Source organism: Mytilus galloprovincialis, chromosome 4 (assembly GCF_965363235.1).
Source record: "Mytilus galloprovincialis chromosome 4, xbMytGall1.hap1.1, whole genome shotgun sequence".
NCBI lineage: Eukaryota > Metazoa > Mollusca > Bivalvia > Mytilida > Mytilidae > Mytilus > Mytilus galloprovincialis.
Genome location: NC_134841.1, coordinates 43,297,034 through 43,324,952, shown reverse-complemented (window position 1 = coordinate 43,324,952; position 27,919 = coordinate 43,297,034). Strand labels below are relative to the sequence as shown.

The 27,919-nt window shown below is 31.7% G+C and overlaps 2 protein-coding genes across 4 annotated transcripts in view; both read left to right on the top strand.

Annotated features, from left to right (window-relative positions):
* The window catches only part of LOC143070923 (uncharacterized), a 35,114-nt gene extending 28,828 nt beyond the window's left edge, over nucleotides 1-6,286 (top strand). Inside the window, exons 6-8 of the mRNA XM_076245021.1 lie at nucleotides 1,431-1,479; nucleotides 3,841-4,434; nucleotides 6,174-6,286. Coding sequence (XP_076101136.1) covers nucleotides 1,431-1,479; nucleotides 3,841-4,434; nucleotides 6,174-6,286 — 756 coding nt within the window. The remainder of the gene's footprint in view (nucleotides 1-1,430; nucleotides 1,480-3,840; nucleotides 4,435-6,173) is intronic.
* A 2,174-nt stretch (nucleotides 6,287-8,460) lies between these two features.
* LOC143072193 (uncharacterized) overlaps nucleotides 8,461-27,919 on the top strand; it is a 30,529-nt gene continuing 11,070 nt past the window's right edge. For 2 of the 3 annotated variants that reach the window (XM_076247016.1, XM_076247018.1), the window contains exons 1-7: nucleotides 8,461-8,742; nucleotides 10,109-10,191; nucleotides 11,777-11,927; nucleotides 17,319-17,528; nucleotides 20,033-20,115; nucleotides 23,206-23,221; nucleotides 26,987-27,193. In XM_076247016.1, the coding sequence (XP_076103131.1) occupies nucleotides 8,478-8,742; nucleotides 10,109-10,191; nucleotides 11,777-11,927; nucleotides 17,319-17,528; nucleotides 20,033-20,115; nucleotides 23,206-23,221; nucleotides 26,987-27,193 (1,015 nt within the window). In that variant the 5' untranslated portion in view covers nucleotides 8,461-8,477. The remainder of the gene's footprint in view (nucleotides 8,743-10,108; nucleotides 10,192-11,776; nucleotides 11,928-17,318; nucleotides 17,529-20,032; nucleotides 20,116-23,205; nucleotides 23,222-26,986; nucleotides 27,194-27,919) is intronic. The other variant, XM_076247017.1, reaches the window with a different exon arrangement.

Sequence of the window (27,919 nt, the reverse complement as noted above, 5' to 3'; positions counted from 1 at the left end):
GACTTGTTCTTTTAGTTTATGTTTGATACGAGAAATTGGGTTTTTGTGGTTGTTGCATACATGATTATAAAAAAGATATGATAATAGTCATCTTTCTCGAAATAAAACCCCAAATATAAAATCGCATGTAAAATTTGCCTCTTCTGGGTTTTAATTCCCTTACAGGTAGACAGTCATGATGAGTAAGAAATCCTTTTACTAGCAAATTTACTTAAGGCAAGGTTTAAGAAAAGAGCGAGGTTAGACTAGCCACAAAACCAGGTTCAACCAACCATTTTTTTCTTAAAATGTCCTTTACTAAGTCCGGAAACGGCAGTTGTTATCTTATAGTTCGTTTCTGTGTGTGTGTTACATTTGTTGTCTGGTTTTTAATGCACTTTAGTGTTTCAATTGTTTCGTTATTTTCCTCCTATAGTTAATGTGTTTCTCGAATTAAGCGTGTAACCCGGATGGATTTTCTCTCAATCAATTTATGAATTTCGAACAGCGGTATTCTACTGATGACCTTATTTAAGCTATTCTTCTTAAATTTACATCAGAGGGAGAGAACAAACAAGCATCCACATTTATTTCGTTATCAAAGGTAAATATAGGCATTTGAAGAACTGCTCAGAGCATAAAGACGGTAACAAAGATTTACATAATAATTTTAATAAACTATATTTTCAAACTTATCTAATTGCAATCATTTCAAATGTCAAAATAACAAACTTAATGGTAATTTAACAGTTTTAATTGTAAAAGAAATATAAAACATATTATGAAAAAAACAAGAAACATTTTCATTTGTATGTAACTAATTTATCTTAAGAAGATGAGATGTAAACTGAAACTGAATATCATATTTTAGTACTTAGTTAGAACTATATTAACGAAAAAAATATAAAGTCTATAACTTTTACAAGATTTATTATTACAAGTAATTGCTATTTTCACTATCGTTTTCCTGTGACTTGACTTAGTGTTGCTCTCCACCTATTGGAACTTATTCAAAATTCTGATCAAATGACAATTCCATATATGCCTACGTCTAAAACAAGGATATAATTTCAAACTGGAATAAATTCATGTCTCTGTTTCTCTCTGGTCAACACACTAATTTCGAATTGGTAATTTTAGATCAACCTTCATAGATCCAATACTGTGAAGTAAAGATTTTAATAGAATATTCTACAACTATAATCATTAATCAATATTAAAAAGCATTGATATGATCGGTCAAACGTTAGACATAAACAAAAAGCATTGAAGCCTGACAATTACATTTGAAAATGAAAATCATTAAATAAAATCAAAATATCATATTCATATAAATGGGTTTAAAGTGGTTGTGTTAATGCATATATTAATCTAACGATCATACCGTTTACTAGCCATGTGATATAACTATAGATTAAAAGTGAATAGTGGATAATTTCTTTATTGTTTAGGTCATTAGTATATCCCAAACAGAAACAAAAGAGAAAACAGACACAGACGGTAATTGTTTTCATAATGTAGTAGACTGTACATCTTCTAGCTATTGTATATCTATATATGAAGATATTTCCTGATACAATAATTATTGTGATTCATATAAAAGCAATTCCTAATTATACTACCGATGAGCAAAAGAGGGTATCTCAAACGCAAAAATTTCACATATTGAACAGAAATAAGATTAAACTGGAGAATCCATTAAATTTCTGAACAAAATAGTTAAGTTGTATCTGTCGAATTTCAGCTCTACTTAAGGACCATCTTCAATTTTTTTTAAATCTATCTATAAAATATCTTGTCTTTTTGGGTCTTACTTAAGACTGTCCATTTAGTTCCAAATTTGACGTTTAAACATATATTTTTCTAACTTATTGTTTCAGGTAATTAAGCTTTTTCTTTAACGTAATCCAGAAGGTAACTCGTTAAAAAAGATAAAATTTGAATATTAGAAAAAATCTTATCTCATCATATAATAGAATATGAGGTCAATTCAGGTTTTGATTTCCTCGTTCTAGAACGATATCAGGAACTCTAGAAATAAAGCATGATGGTCTCGGAGTATAGATGTTTGGTACTGACGTTGTTGATCATTTCAATAACGTGTTATAGTGTTCTTTTTTCCCAATATAGCGTTATCAAAATCTACCATGCAGTACTATTGTATTGTATTGTTCATTTCCTTTGTTTTTCATACAATAAGGTTTTTTTTTTTGCTTTAATATTTAGCAAGTGTTTATAACTGTTTTGGGGATGCACGAGTAATATAATGTGCGTTTTCTAACATAAAGATGTTTGCTACTCATGTTTTTTACTTTTTGTCAAATATTCGAAATCTTCTAGTTTTAACAATGTAATATATTGTCAAAACAAATTATGCCCGCTTACTCATACGGTTTTCATTATTTTATTATATATACTTTCAAAAACTTTTTATTAAATCTTTAAAAAATCATTGTAATTTTTTTTACAGTTTATGAAAGGAAAGTTATGCTAATGTTATATGTATGTTAAGTCTAGAGAGAATCCCTTCTTGCAAAATTTTCAATTGATTATATCTCAAAATTGAGGACATGGATCTTTAATTTTTTGTTCTGCTTCTTAAGTTCTTTATATACTATCTATTATTCTTTTTAAAAGCTTTTTATTCTGAAATAGAGGAGCGAACATTCTTAACGTGATATTTGTAAGATATAACAACTTTTGGACTCTTAATTTTGTGTATAACGAAATACGATATATTTCAACAAAAGAAGGGCGAAAGGTATCAGAGGGAGAGTCAAAGTCATAGATTGAAAATAAACTGACAACGTGGCTAAAAAGACAAACAGACAAATATTAGTACAGAAGACACAACATAGAAAACTAAAGACTAAGCAACACGAACCCCACCAAAGCTGGGGTTGATCTCAGGTTCTCCGGAAGGGAAGCAGATCCTGCTCCACATGTGGCACCCGTCGTGTTGCTCATGTTATCACAAACCCGGTAAATTTTCTTATGCGGTTAATCACATTTGTGAAAAGGGAACGGGATTGTAGATATCTTTATCTTTCTTCCCAAGAAGTTCCTGTATTAAGACAGCCTTATAATAATACAGGAACAAGTCGGCAAGAAGAGGGGCACAATTGGGTCCCATGTGAATGCCGATAGTTTGTTGCAAAACACGTCCTCCAAACGTGACAAATATGTTGTCAATCAAGAAATCAAGCACCTTGGTAATGTCAGTTTCAGAGAATTTTTGTTTGAATCAGAGTGATTTTATACAAAGTAAGATTTATTCATCCCTTAAACACGATACTTGTATCAATGTAGGCCATTCTTTTTATGAAACAAAGCCATACCAACTCTTTTGATTTGTCTTTTAGTTTGAAATGAGAAATACTTGTGTAAAGTGTAGAAAAGTCAAATGTTTTAATACTATAGCAAGATGAAAGAGTCTTAGATTGTATGTACTCTAAAAGATCTTTGGAATTTTTTAGTATCCACATCTAGAATATGCAGTTTCACAATAACTTTGAAGCGCGGCTTTGATTGCTGATAAAATAGATGTTAATAAGTTAAAAATAGGTCACCAACCAGTCTATAATCAAGCAAGTGCACTGCAAACGGTAACGCGTAGGATTTAAAGTGTTACATATTTAAATTTTCGATTAAATCTTAATAATTAACTACATAGGAGCATTTCACTTATTGAACAACTCTTTTTACGTGCCGTTTTAGTTAAATACTAGTATACCAATAGTAAGTATTTAAAAAAAATAGAGCAACAACTTCGATGAATCGTTGGCTTTATATATGTGTGGTGTCTGTTCTTTATATTTACAAATGACAATTTAAATAATATTATCTATATATCTTTCTTAGATTTACAAGAGGGAATCAACAAATGCAACTATTTGAAATTAGTACAGCTTATTACTTATATTGGTAAAAACGTTCTAGTGGACGTTTTGAAACGTAGACTACCAGCAACCAATTTAGGATTTGCATTTAATGGGATGAAAAATAGAATCTTACCAGTGTTGAATAATCATGAACGTCAAGTTTTATACCCTGACAATTCATACTACGAAGGCAACTTATCAGATCTTGATATCAGTTTACTTTATACAATTTTAAGGAATCTCAGTACTATATGTCCTCATAAGACAGGTTGGGGCAACATGCCGACAGATGATGATAAAGATATGTCTGCAAATATCGAAAGAATTCGTATGTTTAAAAATAAATATGTTTCCCACCACCCAACATATTCATTAAATGTAGAAACCTTTCTACAAACCTGGACGGAAATTAGTGCATGCATCATCGAATTGGGAGGCACCGAATACATCAGAAAAATTGACAAATTATTGACATCAGAAATTAATCCGAGGCTGGAAAAGGAACTTTTCAACACTCTTGAGCGATTTAAAGAAGCTAACAGCCAACATGAATTATCCATGTGTAAATTTAAAGGTATATATGCTAAGTAAGACCATGAATAAAAAGTTACCCATTATCAAATGATCAAACACCGCTAGATAAGTGTAGATCTGCTTAGATTACAGAGTTACAACTTTATCTTTATTTGCATCTTCAACACATCTGATACTAAAGATACAATTATTATTAAAATGATCACAACATTTACTACTAATGCCATGAATTACAGGCAACTGGTCGAATAAAAAGTAATTTAGAATTTAAAAAGTAAAAAACTCAGAAGAAAATTCAAATGTTATCCTTTGGAAATGTTGCCCTACCAGAAGCGATTTTAACTGGGTTTTTTTTTTCTGAAACAAACAAACATTTTACTTAACAAATAATTCTTAGAAAATCGATTACAACAGGTTCGTATTTGGAAGTATTACATTCACAAATTCAAATATCTTCTCAGTATCATAATGAAAAAATAATTCAAGTTTCACTTCTGATATCAATCAAAAATCAAAGCTATATTTGTTTCTATACACACATGTTACAAACACACTGCTTTTATATATTATCACATGCAGATTGTGATCTTAGGATAGAACATATATGAACACTATAAAAACAAATAAATAAATAGTATTCAGATTTTAAATGACAATTTTTGATCAGTAAATATGACATATTAGTACATCACTTTCAAAATAAACAGATCAGTTGTATGGATTGTTACACAAGGATTCCGACAATTTATAGAACATAATACTCAACGTATATATTTCATTCTGTAATGATCTACATTAGTACATGTTTATCCTTAATTTTACAATTTATCTGAAGATACATCAATCACATTCCAGTATAATAAACTATTTATATCATCAAAACGTAGTTCAGTATTTCACCGAGGCACCTAATTCAAGGATGGTTTTATTTGGGCTCATATTTTTTCTGTTTGAATAGTTTCAGGTTGCACTTTTGCAAATTTAGACAGTCCAATTTTCCAAAGAAACTCCCTGTACTGTAAACACTGTGCCACTTGCTCTATGAAGTTTCGTAATTTTTTTTTAATATACTATAGATGTAGGAAGATGTGGTATGAGTGCCAATGAGACAACTCTCCATCCAAGTAAGAATTTTATAAAATTTATAAAAGTAAACCATTAACGGTCAAGGTACGGTCTTTAACACGGAGCCTAGACTCACACCGAACAGCAAGCTATAAAGGGCCCAAAAATTACTAGTGTAAAACTATTCAAACGGGAAAACCAACGGTCTAATCTATATAAAAAACGAGAAGCGAGAAACATTATTTGTTGCAGACTCTATTATACGATTAAGTCTTGCATATGCTTATCAGTTTTCTATTTGAGTTTGTTTTTTTTTTATTTTTCTGTAATCAAGCACTATCAAAGCGGATAGTGTTAGTGTTGAACGGCTTGATATAACTTATATTTTACATTCTACGTAATCATCAAAAAGCAATTAATACATATCTAATTAAATTTTCAATATAGCTACATAGATGTAGTGCTTTTTTTGTCATTTTAAACATTTTATTTCAATCTACGATAAGCAGCACAAGAATAAACCACTGGGATTTACCCTGTAACTTTTGGAATTGAATTCTTGAAGTCTCTGTTAAATTGTCATTCATTATATCTAATTAACCTTTGTACTTATGAATGCTATAACTTCTAAGTATAAAATAATTATTTTTCAAGTTATATTACTTAAGATATGTATTTTAAAATATATTCACAAACATAATATGACTTCTTTAGCTGATCTTGACGAACTTAAACAGCAACGATTTGGAATCACCCGAAGCTGTGCAACCTGTCAAAATTCTTCAGGTAGGATGTTTATCAGGATATGTTTGATAAATATCAAATAAATGAAATCATTAATCATGTTTAATGCAAAAGTTCGTGGTTCGTCTTACTTGTGAGGTTTTAAGTCGTCATTCGTTTCGCTGTGTTTACGTTAGTAAGTTTAGTGAACAGAAGATTACAGATGTTTAAATCTCATACATTAATTCAGAAAACAAATCAAGATAAAAAAAAAATGAGGCATATGTATGAACTATAAGGACACATAAGAAAAATATCGAATGATTTAAAAAACATTCTCAATAGTCAAAATAATGTGCATACAAACCGTCATAAAATTTAGCAATATCAAATACCATAATTAGAATTTATTTATCTGTATTTACAAATCATAGTTTATATATAATGCATTGGAATACAATTTAGCATAATGTTTATAAACAATAAACAAAAGATATTTGAATAACAAAATGATTACTATTGAAAAAAACACCACTTTTACAACCATGACTTTATGAAACGCGTTTAGTTTTTTTTAAATTGAAATTGGATAACATATCATAATGCTTGTTTAAAATACCTTAATATTTCGTTACTTTTACTTATATATACGAACATAACACTTCAAGAATTACTTTCATAATTGCACGTTGATTTCAATCAATCGATTAGCATGATTTGTACCTCAATTACTATATAGATTATTGACTATAATATAGCCACATAGATGTAGTACTTTTTTGTCATTTTAAACATTTTATTTCAATCTACGATAAGCAGCACAAGAATAAACCACTGGGATTTACCCTGTAACTATTGGAATTGAATTCTTGAAGTCTTTGTTAAATTGTCATTCATTATATCTAATTAACCTTTGTACTTATGAATGATATAACTTCTAAGTATAAAATAATTATTTTTCAAGTTATATTACTTAAGATATGTATTTTAAAATATACTCACAAACATAATATGACTTTTTAGCTGATCTTGACGAACTTGAACAACAACAAAATGGAATCACCCGAAGCTGTGCAACCTGTCAGAATTTTTCAGGTAGGATGTTTATCAGGATATGTTTGATAAATATCAAATAAATGAAATCATTAATCATGTTTAATGCAAAAGTTCGTGGTTCGTCTTACTTGTGAGGTTTTAAGTCGTCATTCGTTTCGCTGTGTTTACGTTAGTAAGTTTAGTGAACAGAAGATTACAGATGTTTAAATCTCATACATTAATTCAGAAAACAAATCAAGATAAAAAAAATGAGGCATATGTATGAACTATAAGGACACTTAAGAAAAATATCGAACGATTTAAAAAAAAAACATGTTCAATAGTCGAAATAATGTGCATACAAACCGTCATAAAATTTAGCAATGTCGAATACCATATTTAGAATTTATTTATCTGTATTTACAAATCATAGTTTATATATAATGCATTGGAATACAATTTAGCATAATGTTTATAAACAATAAACAAAAGATATTTGAATAATAAAATCATTACTATTGAAAAAACATCACTTTTACAACCTTGACTTTATGAAACACGTTTAGTTGTTTTTTTTATTGAAATTGGATAACATATCATAATGCTTGTATAAAATACCTTAATATTTCGTTACTTTTACTTATATATACGAACACTTCAAGAATTACTTTCATAATTGCACATTGATTTCAATCAATCAATTAGCATGATTTGTACCTCAATTACTATATAGATTATTGACTACCATTCTTGCGACTTAAAAGTATAAATTCTATAGCAAATATGTTATCGTTTTTGAACGACACTGATGGGACATTCACTTTAAAATCAAACAAAAAAAATTACAAGGGTGAACTGTTTCTTCAAGTCAAAGACATAAAATTCAAATACACATTTCAAATAACCTAAAGATTGGGTAATACTAGCCCGAGTTAAAGGTCAGCAAACGACCCTACCACAAAACTAATTCCTCTTTTCATTAGTATATGAGTGTTAATAAATGGCGTTGCTAAGGCTACCTTTTTACACTGCCGAAATGTATATTGTGGAGGTCAAATAAATACTCGTTTGGTGTCTCCTCTGATTGTTTCTAAATTTATGATAATGAAAGGTGTATCTTTACTTTCGTGACAAAGACATTTTGTAATTTTTAATCAACCTATCAACTTTTGGAATCGTATCGCTAGATAAATAAGTTATATGGAATACAACTCACTATTTTCCTTCATTTGTTTAGGAACGGTACCATTGGAACTGAAGATGGAAGGAGAGGATATCCTCTCAGTTCAAGAAATTAAAAGACGTTCCAAAACTCTTTCGTCAGATTATATGCACATAAAGACTGTAAAAGAAGGTTCTATTATTATTTGCTTGGATGTAGAGTCATCAGCCTTTACTTCTCTCGGATTTTTTCTTGAACTTATTGAAACTTTACTTTCAACTGTACTACAACGAAATCACGATTCTAATAATGATAGCACTTCTTGTGTCATTATTTCTTTAGACTTTATGGACACAAATAATGGTGAGTTTTGGTTTGTTTATATGGAACGGCTTCGTGTTGTTAAATATCGTAATTTCGTGGAAAATGGGGGGTATGAGTTCCTTGTCCAGATTCTACATCTACTGTTTGTCAATGTTTTGTTTTGTAAGCGTTTCAACTCTGAAATTGGTTTTATATTTTCATTTTTTTTTCTCGAGAATCTTTGAGCCATCTTATTTTGATCGAAATCAGTTTCATTGTTTTTAAAATTGGTATAATGGTATTGATGGATGTCTACATCTGATAATGGACTGTATGTCTCTGTGAGTATTACCATCCGAGAAGTCAGAACTTCGTAACCGACTTAAGAATGATATTTAAGGAATTTTATATCCTCATGTACACGTTTCTACTATCTTTTAATCCGTGTCTGTCAGATTTGAACTATCCTGATGAATGAAATCAAGAAAAGCGTATCGGACACACTGAATTTTAAAGTGTTATGTGCATTTCGACCACAGTGACGATATTGTTCATTGCAATCATATGTAAAACAGAATATCGTCAGATCGTCTTCAACAATATAACCTTGATTATAACCATAATTACCTCAAAATTTAGCAACGCCAATTGTCATTTACAAATATAATACATGTAATGAGTTCGGTTTTAATATGCGATCTTTGTAATGAAAGTTAAGACAAGACAAGACAGCTGGGGCACACACTTTAGGTTCCAACAATAAAAACTATATATTCTAATGCGTGTACTAAATCAGGAATATGACGTGTTTTGTTTTATTCGTTGCGTTTGTTAATAAAGTCTTCCGTTCAATATTGAAAGTTTTTATGGACTTTGGTTTCTTTTGCCAAATTCTTCCATCAATGCAAATATTTGGTTAGAAAGTTTTGATTTACGATAGAAGACTTATTACAACTGAGAAGGTTTATCCTAACATTTATGATGCTGTTGCTATTAAGGATAGTGGATAAGATATCGTTCGGCTTTCAAATTGAATATTTATTGAGAAACCTGAAGAAAGAACGGCAATAAAAGTGACGTTACAATTGAGCGACGCGCTATACCGTACTTCAAGTCAGCGGACTTTACAACATCCTTGGGGAGCCGCATTTTATGAAATAAAAAAAACCACACATAATATGTACTTTTACGGTACTACAATCTGTCGATACCTATAGTTTTGCATTGTACAAAGTTGTGTTTGTTCTCTGAATGTTATTGGCGTCTTTTACACTAAAACCATATAGAATGTGTACTGTTTGCTATTTTATTCATAAACACATTTTGTATTACTTGGTAAATGCCTTTTATATTAAGACTACTAAAAAAAATGAAATTTCATTCATTCTCCTTGATGTTCATTAATAAAGTATATGTTTTCTATCAGAGTCGCTAGTCTTTCGTAAACCATTGTCTGACAGGAAGGAGCTAATGGGATCTTTTCCTCAAATAAAAGAAGAAAGGGAATTGGTACGTCAAAATTTTAAACTGTATGAAACATAAAAAAAACAATTACTTTTTCTGAAAAACATGAAATGTGCTCAAATTTTTCACAACTTGAAAGTTATTATACAAATATTTATTTTTATATCACTACAAAAAATCATCAAATCAGACGACAACAAAAGTGTTTATTGTAAGCAATGCAAAGCATAATGAAAGCACAACAAAAGTACAATTTGCAATCGTGTATCATGCAAATTAGAAGCGTTTATGAAAACTGAATTAGTTTCTGTTGTGAAAACTTTTATCATATAAATACATTTTAAAAAGCGTTCTTTCTAAGAATATTTGATAATACCAATAAAAATATTTCTTCCCAGCCAATGGTCTTGATTATCTATGAATATCAGAATATAACCGGGGTTAAACTAGTCTGGTTTTATTTTCTGGCTTCAGCTGTCAACGTTATGGTAAAAATTAGAAACACAATGTACATGACACCACATACAAATATAATGATTGTGCAGTACGAACCAAAACAAAAATGCAAGGGTGATATAGGTGCTCTGGATTCTGTGTCACATGTTGCATTTGTTGTGTTGATAAGTCCTATGCGTTGTCGCTATTTTCGGTAACACACTATAGTGTTGTGTTTGCGACAATTGAAACATATCCATAACTATGTATGACAGCTTAGGAATTTCTAATCAACTAAGAGATATCTTTTTCATATGACTTCATTGCTGCAAAGTTGATTTATTGAAATAGAGTTCCCAATTTGGACACTAAAATCATGCCTCATGACATTAAGTTGTTCTCAAACGACCTTTATTGACAATTTCGTTATTGCTTTGTTCCTTGATTACTTTCTTTCCCCAGGTGTAGAATACTTTAGCTGTATTTCAAACAACTTTTTTGAAATTGTGGGTCCTCAATGCTCTTCAAAATACTTGTTTGATTTCTAACTATTTCAATCTGAGCGTCGCTGATAAGTCTTATATCTATGAAACGCGCGTCTGACGTATTAAATTATAAGCTTGGTACCTTTGAAAACTAATTGTACCGTTTTTATTGAGATGTCGGTATTTGTTTTGCTTTTCTTTCATTATTATTTGTTATGCTATGTCGTTGTATTGTTGTTGGGTTTTTTTCACTATTGAACTCTTTAAATTGCCATAATATGGAATATGGTTCAGCTGTTTTACAGCGACTACCTGTACCATTGAAGCAAAGAAAAAAATGTGATAAAAATTATGTCTAACAACTATCTATATCATTTCAGTTATATATCTGTCGAATACATGTTCTGTTGGACAAATTAAAATCCGCTTTTTCAGACAAGTCATTTGTCATATATGTTCTGACTGGTCCTCAATTTGTAGAAAAGCAAACATGGATTGGAAAACTAGTAAATCCCCCCCCCATAGTTAAGGAAATTAAAAACATTGCCATAGATATGGAGTCTTAAAAATCTGCTGAATGGATTATAAACAATCTGCCATAGATTTTGTATATTTACCATCGATTTATAATCTGTCAAAAAAATTGAACTCGCCATTGATGTAAGTCTTACAAAACATACATATATGTAATGTTGTAATTACTTTTGCAGTTGCATGAAGAGAATATGAGAAGGATTTTCATGTACGATAGACAGGAATTTGACCTTTGTTTGCATGATATAGCTCGTTACCTGAACGTTGGTAATAGTCTGTGTACACTGCAAACCGAACATGCATATGTTTCATCAAACAAAAGAAGAGGTAAAGTATGAATATAAATATGCATATTTCTCAAATAATAGCTTGTTCGTGATTTCAATTCATAAAAGTGAGAGGTTAAGCTAAAAAAAACAGTTTTATTCCACCATTTTCTACATGCCTGTAACTAGTCTGGAAGATGGACTTTTGATCAGATACTTTTCGTTTTGCATTTCCTGGGAGTTAAATAAAACTTTTTAGAAGCTAACTTTGATTTAAAAGAATTTAAAAAATTATATCTTCTTGAATGATTTAAATGGTCGTAAATAGTATAAAAAAAACAAATCACTTGCGTCTTTTTCTTTTAGGGAGAAACAAAGAAGATATAATAAATTTGTCCATCACAAAAATTTTACAAAAAGACACCAAAATAAAAGATATAATATGCAAATTGTATATGGTGTAAATCCTTTTCTCTGACTCAATGTACTGTTCAAATAGTAGATTTTCATTAAAAATCTACTTATATCTTTTAATTGAGAAACCATACCAAAAGTAAGATACAACAAGAATGTGTCGATAGTAAACGGATGCCCCACTCGCACTATCATTTTCTATGTTTAGTGGACCGTGAAATTGTGGTAAAAACTCTAATTTGGCATTTAGATTAGAAAGATCATATCATAGGGAACATGTGTACTAAGTTTCAAGTTGATTGGACTTCAACTTCATCAAAAAATACCTTGACCAAAAACTTTAACCTGTAATTTGCACTACCCTTTTCTATGTTCGTTGAACCTTGAAATTGGAGTCAAACTCTAATTTGGCATTAAAATTAGAAAGATCATATCATAGGGCACATGTGTACTGAGTTTCAAGTTGATTGTACTTCAAATAAATCAAAAACTACCTCGACCAAAAACTTTAACCTGAAGATGGACAGACGGACGAACGAACAGACGGACGGACGGACGGATGTTCAGACCAGAAAACAATATGCCCCTCCAGGTAAGGAAGTCCTTTAAAAAAATGGCAAAATCAAAAGCTGTACCCAATAATAGGCACTTGTTTAAATATTTGTCTGCAACACTCATCTGACTGTAAATTATCCTAATACTTTCTTAGTATTCTACCTGACCCTTTAATTGCCGAGTTATAGTTAGTTATTTGTTTCTGGTGTCTTAAATAAACTCATCATTGATAGAAAGATTTAAAAAAAAATGTAGTTTACGCCAGACGCGCGTCTACGAAGGACTGATCAGTGTCGACGCTCGAATCCAAAAAAAATAAAAAGGCCAAATAAATTACGAAGTTGAAGAGCATTGAGGATCAATATTCGAAAAGTTTTTCAAAATACAGCTTATTCCGATCTCTAGTCATGCGTTTTTATTTTCAAATGATTCAGAGTTCCGACAAACATTTGTAAAATCAAGAAGATCATTTAACTTCACACACAGATATATTGATGATGTTCTTTCCATTAACAATCTAAACTTTTCTGATTGGGTTCCATCAATATATCACCCAGAACTAGAAATCAAAGAAACAATAGACAGGGCGTACTCCGCCTCATGTTTAGACTTATACCTCGAATGTGAATGGCGCGGTCATCAAAGGCTTATTCGATATTCAAGAGTTAAGAGCAGTATTTAGCTGCTTGTCAGACGTCATCAATGTCTGAGTAGAAAGTTGATTGACCAGTTGTAAGTCAAAGAAGTCAAAGAAAGTATCGTCCTTTTTCTAAAAAAAAACACCAAGTTCATCGGAAGGTACCAAGAACTTGTTAATAAATATTCCGTATCAATTTCACACATAATGCAGGATGTTCTTAAAGTATAGATTCTGGGTGCATCTTTATAACGTGTTATAGTATTCTTTCACTCGTCTGTATGAATATTACTTTTACTGTTTAGTCAGGTTTTTATTGTAATATCCAATTGAAGAAGCTCTGTCCGTTGTTGTTCTGTGGTAATTTTTGTATTCTTGTTTCTCATTTTTGCTTATGTGCTTTGTCCATATGTCTTTTAGTGTTTCTTTGTTACATATGACGTGACTCTGTACATTATATTAGTGTGCTATGGTAAATTTTTATATCTTGTCTTTCATTTTACCAATGTGACCGCTTTGTCTTTATGCCTTTTACTGTTTCTTTGTTACATATTTTTGTTGTTGTTTTAATTTAATTTTTATAGTGATTTAATTTATTACACAATGTTGATAGCTGAACCCCTAGTTTTAACATTTATACCTTATATATCTGTTTCTTTTGTTTATACATCGTTGTCATTATAATGGAATTTTTTACGACTGTCATACAATTGAGAGGTTCAGCTAGCTGTAAAAATGGTTTAAACCACAGATTTCTACATAAGTAAATACCTGTTACAAGAATATGACAGTTATAATCCATTCATTTGATGTGTTTCAGCTTTTAATTTTGTCATTTGATATTGGACTTTCCGTTTTGAATTTTCACTTCCGTTCAGTATTTTTGTGATTTTAACTTTTTCTTTACATACTCTGTTCACTAATTTTTGTTCAAGGTTAAACAGGTTCTTATTCAAATGACTTCAATTATCACTATATCCAATTTGCAATATAGCTTCTCCTATTGTGATACTTTTAAAGGTACACTGTGGATGAAAGCTATCAGGTGGCAAATATTGATTAGTTTCTGTCTTTATACTGAGAGATGTGACATCTTAGATTCTATTATAACAACATATATCACCCTTATAAACCTCTTAGTCTAGATAGGACATTAACTTATTAAATTTTTTATATGTTAATTTAAACAGATTATCGACCTTATTAACAATGCTAAAGAAAACCACAATTGCTAAAATATTACAAGTGAAGATGATAAGGCCGTCATATCTGTATTGACAGTGTAACTTAATGAGTGTATACACTAATTATTTTAAGTATAGATGCTAGATGAAAATCTATGCATGTAGGCTATAAATTCCTATCATGGGGCCCTGGAATGTTTATATATATGTCTATTAAATTCAAATCTCTTGTTTTTCTAATACTGTTTTACTCAGCTTAGATAAATCTGCTGAATTGGGAATTAGAACAACATATTTTACTCTGTCGATTCTGTCAAACATGTCGATTATTGTTTCTTGCAAATCTTGTATTTGCATGTTTGAATACATCGAAGTAGCATCGTAGGCTATCTTTTCGTTCTCTTATATTACAATAAAATTCTTAAAGTCTGGCAAAAGACTACTGCAGACCTTTTAGATGACCGTAAAACCTTCTAAAATAATTAGCTCGACGGAAAAGTGTCATGCACAATGCATTGACTTGCTTCATTTATGAATAGAGATGAAATTCGGCAATTTTTTAGTCCATTTAAGTCTGAAAATTACCCCAAACAGTGTTAGAGTTAGATTTTCTACTGACAATTTTTTGTTCGTCCCTCAGCGGGATTCGAACTCACACCTTTGATACACTACAGCACCAATCGCTTAGCCTCATGTCCAGCGCTCTAGACCACTCGACCACATCCGCTATATTAAAATATAACTTCAATAGTCGTAGTGTTACCTTGTTACGGAAGGCTAATCTAGAGATATATATGTATACAACTCGTCTTAACATCAACCCAACAATGTTAGATCTGTAAATTTGCTTTCGCAAATTTTTTTGTCCTTCCCTTGCCGGGATCCGAACCCATGCTACTGAGATATCGTGACACCAAATCGCCTGCATTGTAGCCGTCCCGCTAGAGCACACGACCACCTGAGCTGCACAAAAATAAAGCATTCGGTGGCCGTGTGTTACCTTTCCTCGTCAGTTTTGATCTAGCGGCGTACTACAGTACATGATATATAAGGCATGGACATGTTATTGTTACAGATCAGCTCAATTATCTATAGTAAAGGATCCTACAAATTAATGTAAGATACAGTCACAAAACCATGCATAATGTACACAGCCATGTATAACCATCATTGCTGGTGATCCGGTGGATAACTCGGTTGTAGAGTTGTCACTGACTCAGACGTACTTATATTGCCTAGACAACCAACCTAACGATGTTAGAGTAGATTTGATTCGTAACTTCCTCCCCGGCGCCGGGGCTGGAACCTGTACTTTGTATTTCTAACTTCACGACAACACCGCCTAGCATTGCGCAGAGACCGTATCCCCTCCTATAACTCTAGCTTATTAAAATAAGCTTTCGTTTCGGGAGGTTTTACCTTGTCGTAGGAATTACACAAGGATCTCTGATACAATACACGAAGTATTCTTTTTAGTGTACAGAAATGATCATCTACTCATGATAACTCATCTCTTCAGTATAATTACAGGATGCTAATCTATTTTTAGAAGCATACAATCACTGTAAATTAATATATGTATATCTCTGCCTATGTTTAGTGACAACTGCAAACTATACCTTGTCCATCGGATTTCTTATGATTAAGAAATACCAGGCGTTAGAATATGTATAAAGTATATATATATATATATATATGAGTCTGAAAGATTGTGTAACAATACCGATAAATAGATGGAAAACAAAACACTAAAAAGTGTTCAATATCATTGCACAAAGATATATACATAAGTACGTCTGAGTCAGTGACAACCCTACAACAGATGTATCCATCGGATCGCCATCAATGATGGTGATACATGGCTGTGTACATAATGTATATACAACTCGTCTAAACATCAACCCAACATGGTCTAGCGGGACGGCTGCAGTGCAGGCAATTTGTTGTCACGATATCACAGTAGCATGGGTTCGAATCCCGGCGAGGGAAGAACCAAAAATTTGCGAAAGCAAATTTACAGATCTAACATTGTTGGGTTGATGTTTAGACGAGTTGTATATATATATTTTGAAGGCAGTTCAGTGCAACACAGACGTTGAGCTGCAAAAGTTTCTTATCATCTACATCCGATTTCACCTGGATAGATGCACGCTTGATAAAGCTAGTTGGTCTAGCGAAATATTGCGTTTATTTTCATCATTTTGTAAATATTTTAAACATTCTTATATTTACATACTAAATAGTGTGTTAAAATTACATTGTTAGGCAATCTATAATTTTATTTGTGTAATTGAATTAATCTCTGTACTGATTAATCCACACTCCCATAGATTTGTATGTCATGTGCTGCTATTTATAGGCACTTATATATATATATATATATATATAGATTACTAAAAAATCCAACATTTCCGGTATGAATAGTTTTAATTCACTAGTACTTTCATGTTTAAATAACAATCTTCAGGTGAAACTATACATGATTAACGTAACTATGTAATATATATATATATATAGTGGTAGGGCTGTTTTATTCGGATTGTTTAATAAAATCCGGTTTGTACTATTCTATGGTATTGTTATTCAGGTTGTTGACTTGGTCAAATGATTTGTTGTTTTAAAAATTTATTGTATTTTTTTTTCCATTGCTGACGGAATAAAGAACGACGAAATGAGTATGAAAGACCAAACAAAATGGCCAAGCTGCTTATAGAGGACGAAGGTAACTTAATGGCAAAGATGTCCAATGTAGATGATATGGTTCTACAAACAACTGTCGACAACTGTACTTCACCTGCTGCTAGAATAACCCCTATATATAGTGACAAAAGTGTTCCCGAAAGGGTCCAAATAAAACAAGAACCTAAGAATGGTAAGAATCATCTACCTTTAGTCTCTCTTTATAAAATTCCTTAATGGTTAAAATTAAAACTATTTTAGGGCTGACTTTAAAAAAAAAAAAAATAACCCTTAATTAGTAAAAAAACATATGGAAGTATATGAATTATTTATCTGTTGTTGGGGTCAACAAATTGACATCCGAATCATCGTTTTCCTAACAGGGTGTATGAAACAAGTAATTATTTTCTAAATTACAAATAAAATACGGCTATGCGCGTTCATGATAAAGGTAAACCAGAAAAGTGCTTTGGACGTTGTAATTAGCATTCAATCGCAAAGTGACACGGTAAGTATTCCTTATACTTGTATTACAAAGATATGTTTCTATGAATCTCTTTTGATTATATCCGTATGTTTCCTTATTTTTTAATGTGATCTCGCAGTTATTTACATTAAAGACAAGGAAGGTATCACAGTTCTTTTACGGCATCGGGTAGACTTTAGTCATGTATATCAAACTGTCACTTAAAGTCTTCCCTACTACAAAAGATTTTCAAGAATGTCCTTTTCTCATCACTTCGGCGTGCGTCGTCGTGCGTCGTCTGTCGTCTGTCGTCTGTCGTTAACTTTTACAAAATACTTCTCCTTTGAAACTACTGGGCCAAATTTAACCAAACTTGGCCACAATCATCATTGAGGTATCTAAATTGAGTTTGGTGACCCGGCCAGCATGGCTAAAAATAGAACATCGGGGGAAATGTCAATTTTGGCTTTTTACTCTGAAACCAAAGCATTTAGAGCAAATCTGACATCTGGTTAAATTGTTTATTTAGTCAAGATCTATCTGCCCAGAAATTTCAAATGGATTGGACAACCGGTTGTTGGGTTGCTGCCTCTGAACTGGTCATTTTAACAGATAGAGATAAACTGTGAAAAGCAATAATGTTCAGAAAAGTAAGATCTACAAATAACTCCACAGGATCAAAATGGTCAGTTGACCCCTTAAGGATTTATTGCCCTTTATCGTCAATTTTACCAATTTTTTTTGTAAAATTTTACAATCTTGTCCTCTGAAACTAATTGTCCAAATTTAACCAAACTTGGCCACAATCATTATGTTTGAAAAATGTGTTCGATGACCCAGCCAACCAATTAGGATGGCCGCCATGGCTAAAAAATAGAATATAGGGGGTATTTGGCTTATAACTCTGAAACCAAAGCATAGAGAGCAAATCTGACACGGGTTAAATTGCCTATCAAGTCCAAATCCATTTGCCCGGAAATTTTAAGATGAAACAAACAACTGGTTGTTGGGTTGCTGCCCCTTAATTTGTAATTTTTAAGGAATTTTTGCCGTTTTGGTTATTATCTTTAATATTATTATAGATAGAGATAAACAGTAAACAGCAATAATGTTCAGCAAAGTAAGATCTACAAATAGGTCAACATGACCAAAATGGTCAGTTGACCCCTCAAGGAGTTATTGATCTTTATAGAATTTTATTCAATTTTTATCATTTTTTTGTAAATTTTTACAAAATATTTTCCTCTGGTCAAGTTTATTATAGATGGAGATAATTGTTAGTAAGAAGAATGTTCAGTAAAGTAAGATCTACAAATACATCACCATCACCAAAATGTCATGAATCTATCTGTATCTTTTGTTTAATATGCACATACTAAACACACAGTATGCGACACAGGCTCTAGTTTTGGTAATCCATCGTTTTATCAAAATATATTTACACATTTTAACATAGTGTTCGTCCGTTTACAAACTATCCTGTTATAAAGGGTCATAAGGTTTTATATTGTTCTTTTATGTGGCAATTGTTATAATTTTGGTAAATAAAGATGGTAATCGAGGACCAGGACAATTGACGATAACTGTTGGAGATCCCAAAACCATTTCCTACATCTCATTTTACTCGTTTTAACTACAACTGTGTAGTTTTTCATGTTCCCGACTATTCAGTTTTCTTTCAATTTTACAAAATGTTAGTATAAAATTGAATCTGGGAAGTCTGTTGGATTGGATATTGAATATCGAATAATTTATGATATATTGATTGAAAACTTTTATTTTAACAATACAATAATCACATATTGTTCAGGAAGCATCCGAATTATGCTGTTTTTAATCTGATTTCATTTCGATTTGTTTCTTTTCCATGGTAAAGAAAGCAATCAAATATGTTCCAACAACGTCCCTTTTCTCCCAAAATGAGATTTATAAAGGACTGTCTGTTTTAATACGTGGCAATTATTTTAAACTTCACGTCAATAAAAATATGTGGTTGATGTGCATCTTTTGCAAAATGTCAAACGATACAAGAATCAAAATTAAAAGTGTTATTGAATGTAAATAATTATTGTATTTTTCAAAAGTGCACAATGTCAAGTTACAATGATACAATAGAAATTCAGGGATTCGGAAACAAGAAAAACTTTATAAAATTGACTTTTGATAGTAAAGATTTGATTATTTCACATAACATTTGACAATGTATTAAAACACAATGTATATAACTTCAGATTCGGAAGATTCAGAAGATGTTTGTGATTGTGGAATATTCCATAAAACTTTTGACAGTTTGCAAATATTTGAACAGCACAAGGTTAGTCTTTAACCGTCTAATGCTTATTTATTTTGAACCGTTTTTAGTCAATCATTTTGATGTAAATATAAGATTTTGTTCATATACCTATGCTACACATGTCTGAAAAGTCCAGTACTTTTTAAAGGCAAAAAGGCAATCGCTTTTGACAGATTTTGGACAAAAATATTGACAGGTTTAGTGTAGACAATATGCCATGTATCTGCAACTTGTCGAAAGGGCCATATATCATACGTTCGTCAAGTATTATCTTATTTTGATCATGTCAATATTGTATTTACAGAGTTTTTGGCTATCCAATATAGTCTTCTTAGCAGTAATGACACTTTGAACCAGTAATATTTTTCTTGATCGATTTCTGGATAATCCTGTAAACAGTTGCACTGTGCAAGTTTTCAAAATGGGTTTCTTTGTTTATACCACCTCTCGTTTTGACTTTCAAAGAGAAGGTTCGTGTGTAAATAAAACTTGTTTCTGTTCAAAACCTCCGTTCGTCCGTCCATCTATCCGGCTTCAGGTTAAAGTTTTTGGTCGAGGTAGTTTTTGTTGAAGTTGAAGTCCAATCAACTTGAAACTTAGTGCAAATGTTCTCTATGATATGATCTTTCTAATTTAAATATCAAATTTAAAATTTTACCCCATTTTCACGGTACACTGAACATAGAATATGATAGTGCGGATTGGGCATCAGTGTACTAGGGACACATTCTTGTTAGATTATATTTTGTTTTTAAATTTTGCGTTTCTTTCTCACTTAAATTTTTTCTCACACAAATTATTTTATGGAAGCAATACTATTAATATGTTTCAGCGTTTGGCATATTGTACTGCCGGTAATAAAATCAACGGTACTAATTTTGTTGCACCAGATGCGCGTTTCGACAAAATATGTCTCTTCAGTGATGCTCGTGGCCAAAATATTTGAAATCCAAAGCTTATATAAAAGATGAAGAGCTATAATCCAAAAGGTCCAAAAAGTATAGTCAAAGTCGTGAAAGGAATCAGAGCTTTGCATGAGGTAACATGAGTTCCCCGCAGTGATGGTTCCGTAGACTTCATAAACTAACGATAACCGAGTAACCGAGTCTTAGTGTAATGCTATAAGAATGTGTTATTGTAGGTTGCATTTCTTTAAATATAGACAATGCAATTTCAAATAGGAACTCCCTTTGCGGCTAAAACTGTGACACTTTTACTATGAAGGTTTCGTGATGAATTATATCCTAGAATTGAAAGTTGATATTCACTTCTATTTTATCAAAAGGTCAAAACAAAGGGCTGTGCTGCATATTTTCAACATTTATATGCGCTGAAATTGTTAGAGATTAAATTTATACTAAAATTATGTGCTACCCCTACCTTTAGTTTTTGCCTTCTTCAGTCATTTTTAACGATAACCGAGCGACCGAGCCTAAATAAAGGCAACAGTAGTATACCGCTGTTCAAAACTCATAAATCCATGGACAAAAAACAGAATCGGGGTAACAAACTAAAACTGAGGGAAGCGCATTAAATATGAGAGGAGAATAACGACACAGCATTAAAATGTTACACACACAGAAACTGACTAAGCATTAGACAAAATCCTATGAGAATTACAAATATAACAGGATTATAATTTAGTAGTCAATTTCTAAACTTTTTCGTAAGTGTAATGCTATAAGAATGTGTTTTGTAGGTTGCATTTCTGTAAATATAGACAATGCAATTTCAAATAGGAACTCCCTTTGCGGCTAAAACTGTGACACTTTTACTATGACGTTTCGTGATGAATTATATCCTAGAATAGAAAGTTGATATTTAACTTTTATTTTATTCAAAGGTCAAAACATAGGGCTGTGCGCATATGTGCAACATTTATATGCCCTGAACTTGTTAGAATTAAAACTTCTACTAAAATTATGAACTACGCCTACCTTTACTTTTTGCTTACTTCAATCATTTTTAACGGCAATAGTATGTTTTTTCTCTTCAACTATCCAGTATTTCTCTTCAACTTTGTACTTGTTTGGCTTTATAAATATTTTGATATGAGCGTCACCGATGAGTCTTATGCAGACGAAACGCGCGTCGGGCGTACTAAATTATAATCCTGGTACCTTTGATAACTATTTACACCACTGGATCGATGTCACTGCTGGTGGACGTTTCGTCCCCGAGGGTATCACCAGCACAGTAGTCAACACTTCGGTGGTGACATGAATATCAATAATGTGGTCATTTTTATAAATATCTTGTTTACAAAACTTTGATTTTTTCCAAAAACTAAGGATTTTCTTATCCCAGGCAAAGATTATCTTAGCCGGATTTGGCACAACTTTTTGGAATTCTGGATCCTCCATGCCCTTCAACTTTGTACTTGTGGCTTTATAAATATTTTGATATGAGCGTCACTGATGAGTCTTATGTAGACGAAGCGCGCGTTTGGCGTACTAAATTATAATCCTGGTACCTTTGATAACTATTTAGACTGGTAACAGTCCGAAGTTATGTCTCTATCAGATGAATCATAAAAAATCATTAACCAGTACGTTGACAAATTAACATATCTATGAATATTATACATTTTGGTTAGTGGTTTGCGAAACAGTTGTATTTACAAAGTGCAATCTGTAATAAGATACAAATATAACTTAAAGGAACAAAAGTTTACATCCAGTAATTCTTTTTTTGAAGGCGTTGCACTCTTATATTCCGTATACACCCTCATATGGTTGATTTCTTTGGTAAGGTAACACCTCGATTATAAAAGGAATAGATTGGGGTATAGGTTTTTTGTCTGTGATAGGATGTGGTTTTGATGTTAGAAAATATAACAGACTCGTTAATTAAAACAACTGATGTCAAACTAAGGCAAGGATAATAAAAGTGTTAATTCAACAATGCTTACATATAATTTATACAAGACATATGTAATAAAAACAAAAGTTATTTATCGGTACGATTAAAACAACGTCAACACACACAATTATAAGAAAAACAAGTTCCATTTCGAGAAACTGACATTTCGTCACAATACACAAGTGTTATTCTGAACCTTTTTGTTAAATGGTAATTCCGTTGCCTATGTCATTATTGTTTCTATTTCAGAGGAAATGCAGAGCCGGTGAGATATTTATGTTCTAATTTTACTTGCACATTTATAGCATTTTAAAAAGTAAAAACATTTTTATATGAATATGTTTATTACAAAAGAGAACAGTTTATTTCGATTTTATTTCTTATCATAATGTGTAGGATCGTCGGTTTAAAGATCAACAAAAAGTGTAAAAAGACAACAAATACAAAGTCATATATAATACTCTAAAGTTCCTTTAAGTCTTTGTAAACTAAATTTGTTTTTCAAAGCTTAAAATCCACACTATCAAAATCATATCAAAATCTTTTCTCGAAGTATTGTAATAATCAACATTGCACACAAACACACGCACACCACACAAGAAAAATAAAAACCCACAATATCGTACCAGGATGATTTGTCGTCAGTTGTTTTTACGTAAAACATGAAATTGTATAGTCTGAAATAAAATGATTCAATCATACACCTTCACATGACTACAACGAAACCACTACAGCTCCAGAAATAACTGCGATAAACAAAAAACAGGTGTAACACGACGGGTGTCATATGTTTAGTGGGATTTCTTTATATTTGCCGAGCTCATGAGATCACGCACCAGTTTTGGCGGAGTGTTCATCAGTCTTTAGTTTTCTATGTAATGTTGAGTATACTATTGATTGTCTGCTTGTCTTTGTTCTTTTTTTGCCATGATGTTTTGGCTCCTTAGTTTCAAATATGAATGTATCATCAATCTGCCAATTAAAATATCCTTCAGATGTTCATAGCTTGCGTATTTCTACTGGTTTTTTTTGCAATTCAGGGACCCAATCAACTTATTATCATACCTTCATCTTAACATTTATACTTCTTTTACTATTAAAACGAAAATCGAAATGTAACAACTAATTAAAAACCAATTGTTCTCTGAACAATTGAAGGTCTTTTCACCAAAAACCATGTATTTTGATATGAAAGTAATAAAATTCGGTTTAAAATGTAATATCCAGCGTCAAATGATAGCTTATTGAACGCTGATTTCAAAAATATATGGTTTCTATGAAATATTTTTTAAATAAGGGATATAATTTGTTACTTCCGGTTTGAAAACGTTTCTTCTGGTATTATTTGAAAGTGTACTTGACACTGATTCCAAAAAGATCTCGTTTTATATACTTTTATATTAATAAAGAACAAAAAATAGCTACTTCCGGTTTACACAAGGCCACTTCCGGTTGGCTTTTCCAAGGTTGAATGGCTTGAAACCTAATGCAAAAAGTCCCATGGATTTATCATGTAAACATATGAGGTAAAAGCAAAGGTCAAAATCTAGAAAGTCAATTTAACCTATGACCTTGAGGTCAATTTTAAGGTCATCAACCAAGGACCTCAAATCAAAAGACCCAGGTCTTAATTATATTTGGTTCATGAGTTATATCACCATATGCATATTTTCACATAAAAGAGGCGAGAAAACTCTAATTTGAAGTAAGCGTACCCTTTAAACCAATATGTATGTATTACGACATGTCGTAACCAACAATTAAGCAAAAATATGTTGTCGATATCTTATATCGTGTTTGAAAAAAGTTAAAAATAAGCCAAAATCCACATTTAGAAATGACCTTGACCTTTGACCTTGACACTTTTTTCTTTTTTTTTGGACCAAGGACCTCAAATCAAAAGAACCTAGGTCTCTATCACTTTTGGTTTACTAATTACAATTATATTTTACTTATTTTAAATACAGAAGGGGAAATAACACTCATATGGAGTTTCCGGACCGCTTCGGTCAAAATTATTTTTAAGATCCTGAGGATATAACAAGCAAATTGGTGAAATAATTTTGTCGTAATCTTTAACGGTTGCGAAGGAGATTTGTATACAAGAAAAACAGTGTTTGGAGAAATAACTCTTACAATAAAAAGTGTTCGGCTTAACAGGGTCAGTTTCAAAATCGTAATAACTGTTCGATATCATACGCAAAAAATCTAAGCGACAGTTTGCGAAACAAAAAAGCACCGTCAGAAAAAAAGTGACAGAAGAAGAAAAAAATAATAATAATTAAAAATCAATTCTTCAGAAAACAATTGAAGGTCTTTCCACCTCGAAAATAAGAATGAAATTTAAAAAACGATGTTAGAAAATGTCATTCCTTGTTGATGTAATTTGGTTCTTCAAATTGATATAAAAAAATACGATTAATAGGTATATGCAGAAGACTTAATTGTTTTATTATGAACAGAAACTAATTTTTAGCAAAGGTCAAAATTTATAACATGACCTTGACCTTCGACCTTGATCTCAAGGTCATAGGTCAGTGATCTCAAATCAAAAGACCCAAGGTCGATCATTTGTTTGGTTGTGGGGAAATACTGATTTCAAATACAAAAGGGGAGAAAACTCCTATAAGGGTTAACCAAAACACTTGACTGAAATAGGTTGAAGTTGGGCCTTATTGTAAACAGTAATTTGGCAAACAAATCATATCATTTACTGTAACAGTTTCTTTTGAATAACGATAACAAGCATAATTCAAAATTTTGAACATGACCTTGACCTTTGACCTTGATCTCAATGTCAAGTTCATAGGTCAGTGAACTCAAAACGCAAGACCGGAGGTCAATCACTTGTATGGTTGTGGAGAAATACTGATTTGAAAAACATAAGGGGAGAAAACTCCTATAAGGGTTGGTTGAAGTTGCGCCTTATTGTAAACAGTTATTTGGCAAACACATCATATCATTTACTGTCACAGTTTCAGTAGAATAACGATAACAAGCAAAATTCAAAATTTAGAACATGACCTTGACCTTTGACCTTGACCTCAATTTCCTTCAAATGGATCAAGGACTTCATATCAAAAGACTGTAGGCCTCTACGACTTAAAACGTATGAATTTATCCAACAAATCGCCTTTTTTAAATTTTCAAAGGAAAATAACTCTCATAAGCTGTCTTCCGATCACTCAAGTCAGAATAAACCAAATCATTCTCAAGAGTAGACGAACAATTTGGTGAAAACAGTTTGCTAAAATCTTTTACGGTTTTAGAAATATAGCGATAACAAGAAAAAGGGACGCTGGGAGATAACTCCTATAAGAATAAGTGTTCGGTCACACAGGGTGAGTTTTGAGACCCCCATTACTTTACAACATCATTGGCCAAATATGTTCCAAGACAAAAGCATCTAAGACGGCAGAAGAAAAAAAAATAATCAGAAGAAAAACAAAAGATCTTTCCACGAAAAGTAGAAAGACCTAATAATCAGAAGAAAAACAATAGGTCTTTCCACAGAAAAGTGGAAAGACCTAATAATAATAAGAAGAAAAACAATAGGTCTTTCCACAGAAAAGTGGAAAGACCTAATTACAAAATAAAAGTGTTTGTCTTTTATATCTAGTAACATATCGAAGTAAATGCTACTAGTCTGGTGATACACTTAGGGACTAACGGTCCACCACTAGAGGTATCCACCCAGTTGCAGTTATAACATTTGTGTTACCAGTTTAACTAAAAGAAAGATGCCCAAGGAAAAAGTATGTGTAAATTCAAAACCGAACATATATTTTAAAGACTTGCTGAAACCAAATATCGCGATCCATGGCCAAGTACCAAAATTATGCATGATAGATACAAATCCTTAATTTAAATGAAATATCGAAATGTAACTGATATCGTAGGGTAAAAAGAAATGGGCATCTGTTGATCTGGTTTGGACTTTTCTATGTTATCTTCATTGTGGTTGTAACCTAAGTCAAATGGATTGTTGTTTCAAAATTTATTGTATTTTTTCATTGATGATGGAATTAAGAACGACAAAAAGATTATGGAAAACCAAACAAAAATGCCAAGCTGTTTATAGAGGACGAAGTTAGCTTAATGGCAAAGATGTCCAATGTAAATGATATGGTTCTACAAACACCTGTCAAAAACTTTACTTCAACGGCTGCTAGAATTACAATATATAGCGACAAAAGTGTCCCGGAACGGGTCCAAATAAAACAAGAACCTAAGAGTGGTAAGAATCATCTACCTTTAGTCTCTATTTATAAAATTCCTTCATGTTTAAAAGCAAATCTATTTTAGGGCTGACTTTTTAAATACGTTGTCAGATAAATGAATATTCGATGGAATAAGTGCATCAATCTACAAATGAGGTTCAGACAATCTGATCAAAGTTACCTAAAAGTTGCTTCGTCATAAACTATTTTGATTTCTAAGAATGAAAATAACACTTTAACAGTTAAAAAGAATATGGAAGTATATGAACAATTTATTTGTTGTTTTGGGCAACAAATTAATATCCGAATCATCATTTTCCTAACAGGGTATATGAAACAAAAATTTATTATCTAAATTACAAATACAATTATATGAGTATTTCAAATACGGCTATGTGGGTTCATGATAAAGGTAAACCAGAAAAGTGCTTTGGACGTTGGAGTTAGGTTCCGTGGAAAGACATATTGATTTTGTTCTGATTAAATTTTTTTCTTCCGCCTATTTTTTTTGTTACAAGAGATGTCGCTTTTTTTTTTTTTTGTGTATATGATGTCATAGTCTATACGCTTTTGAAACTGATCCTGTTTAGCCGAACATTTTTCTTCGTAAGATTTGTCTCCCCAAGCACTGTTTTTCTTGTTATGATATCTCCTTCGCAACCGTAAAAGAAAGCGACAAATTTATTTTACCAAACTACTCGTTATATTCTACGAATGTTACGTTTGATTTTTTTACCGAAGCG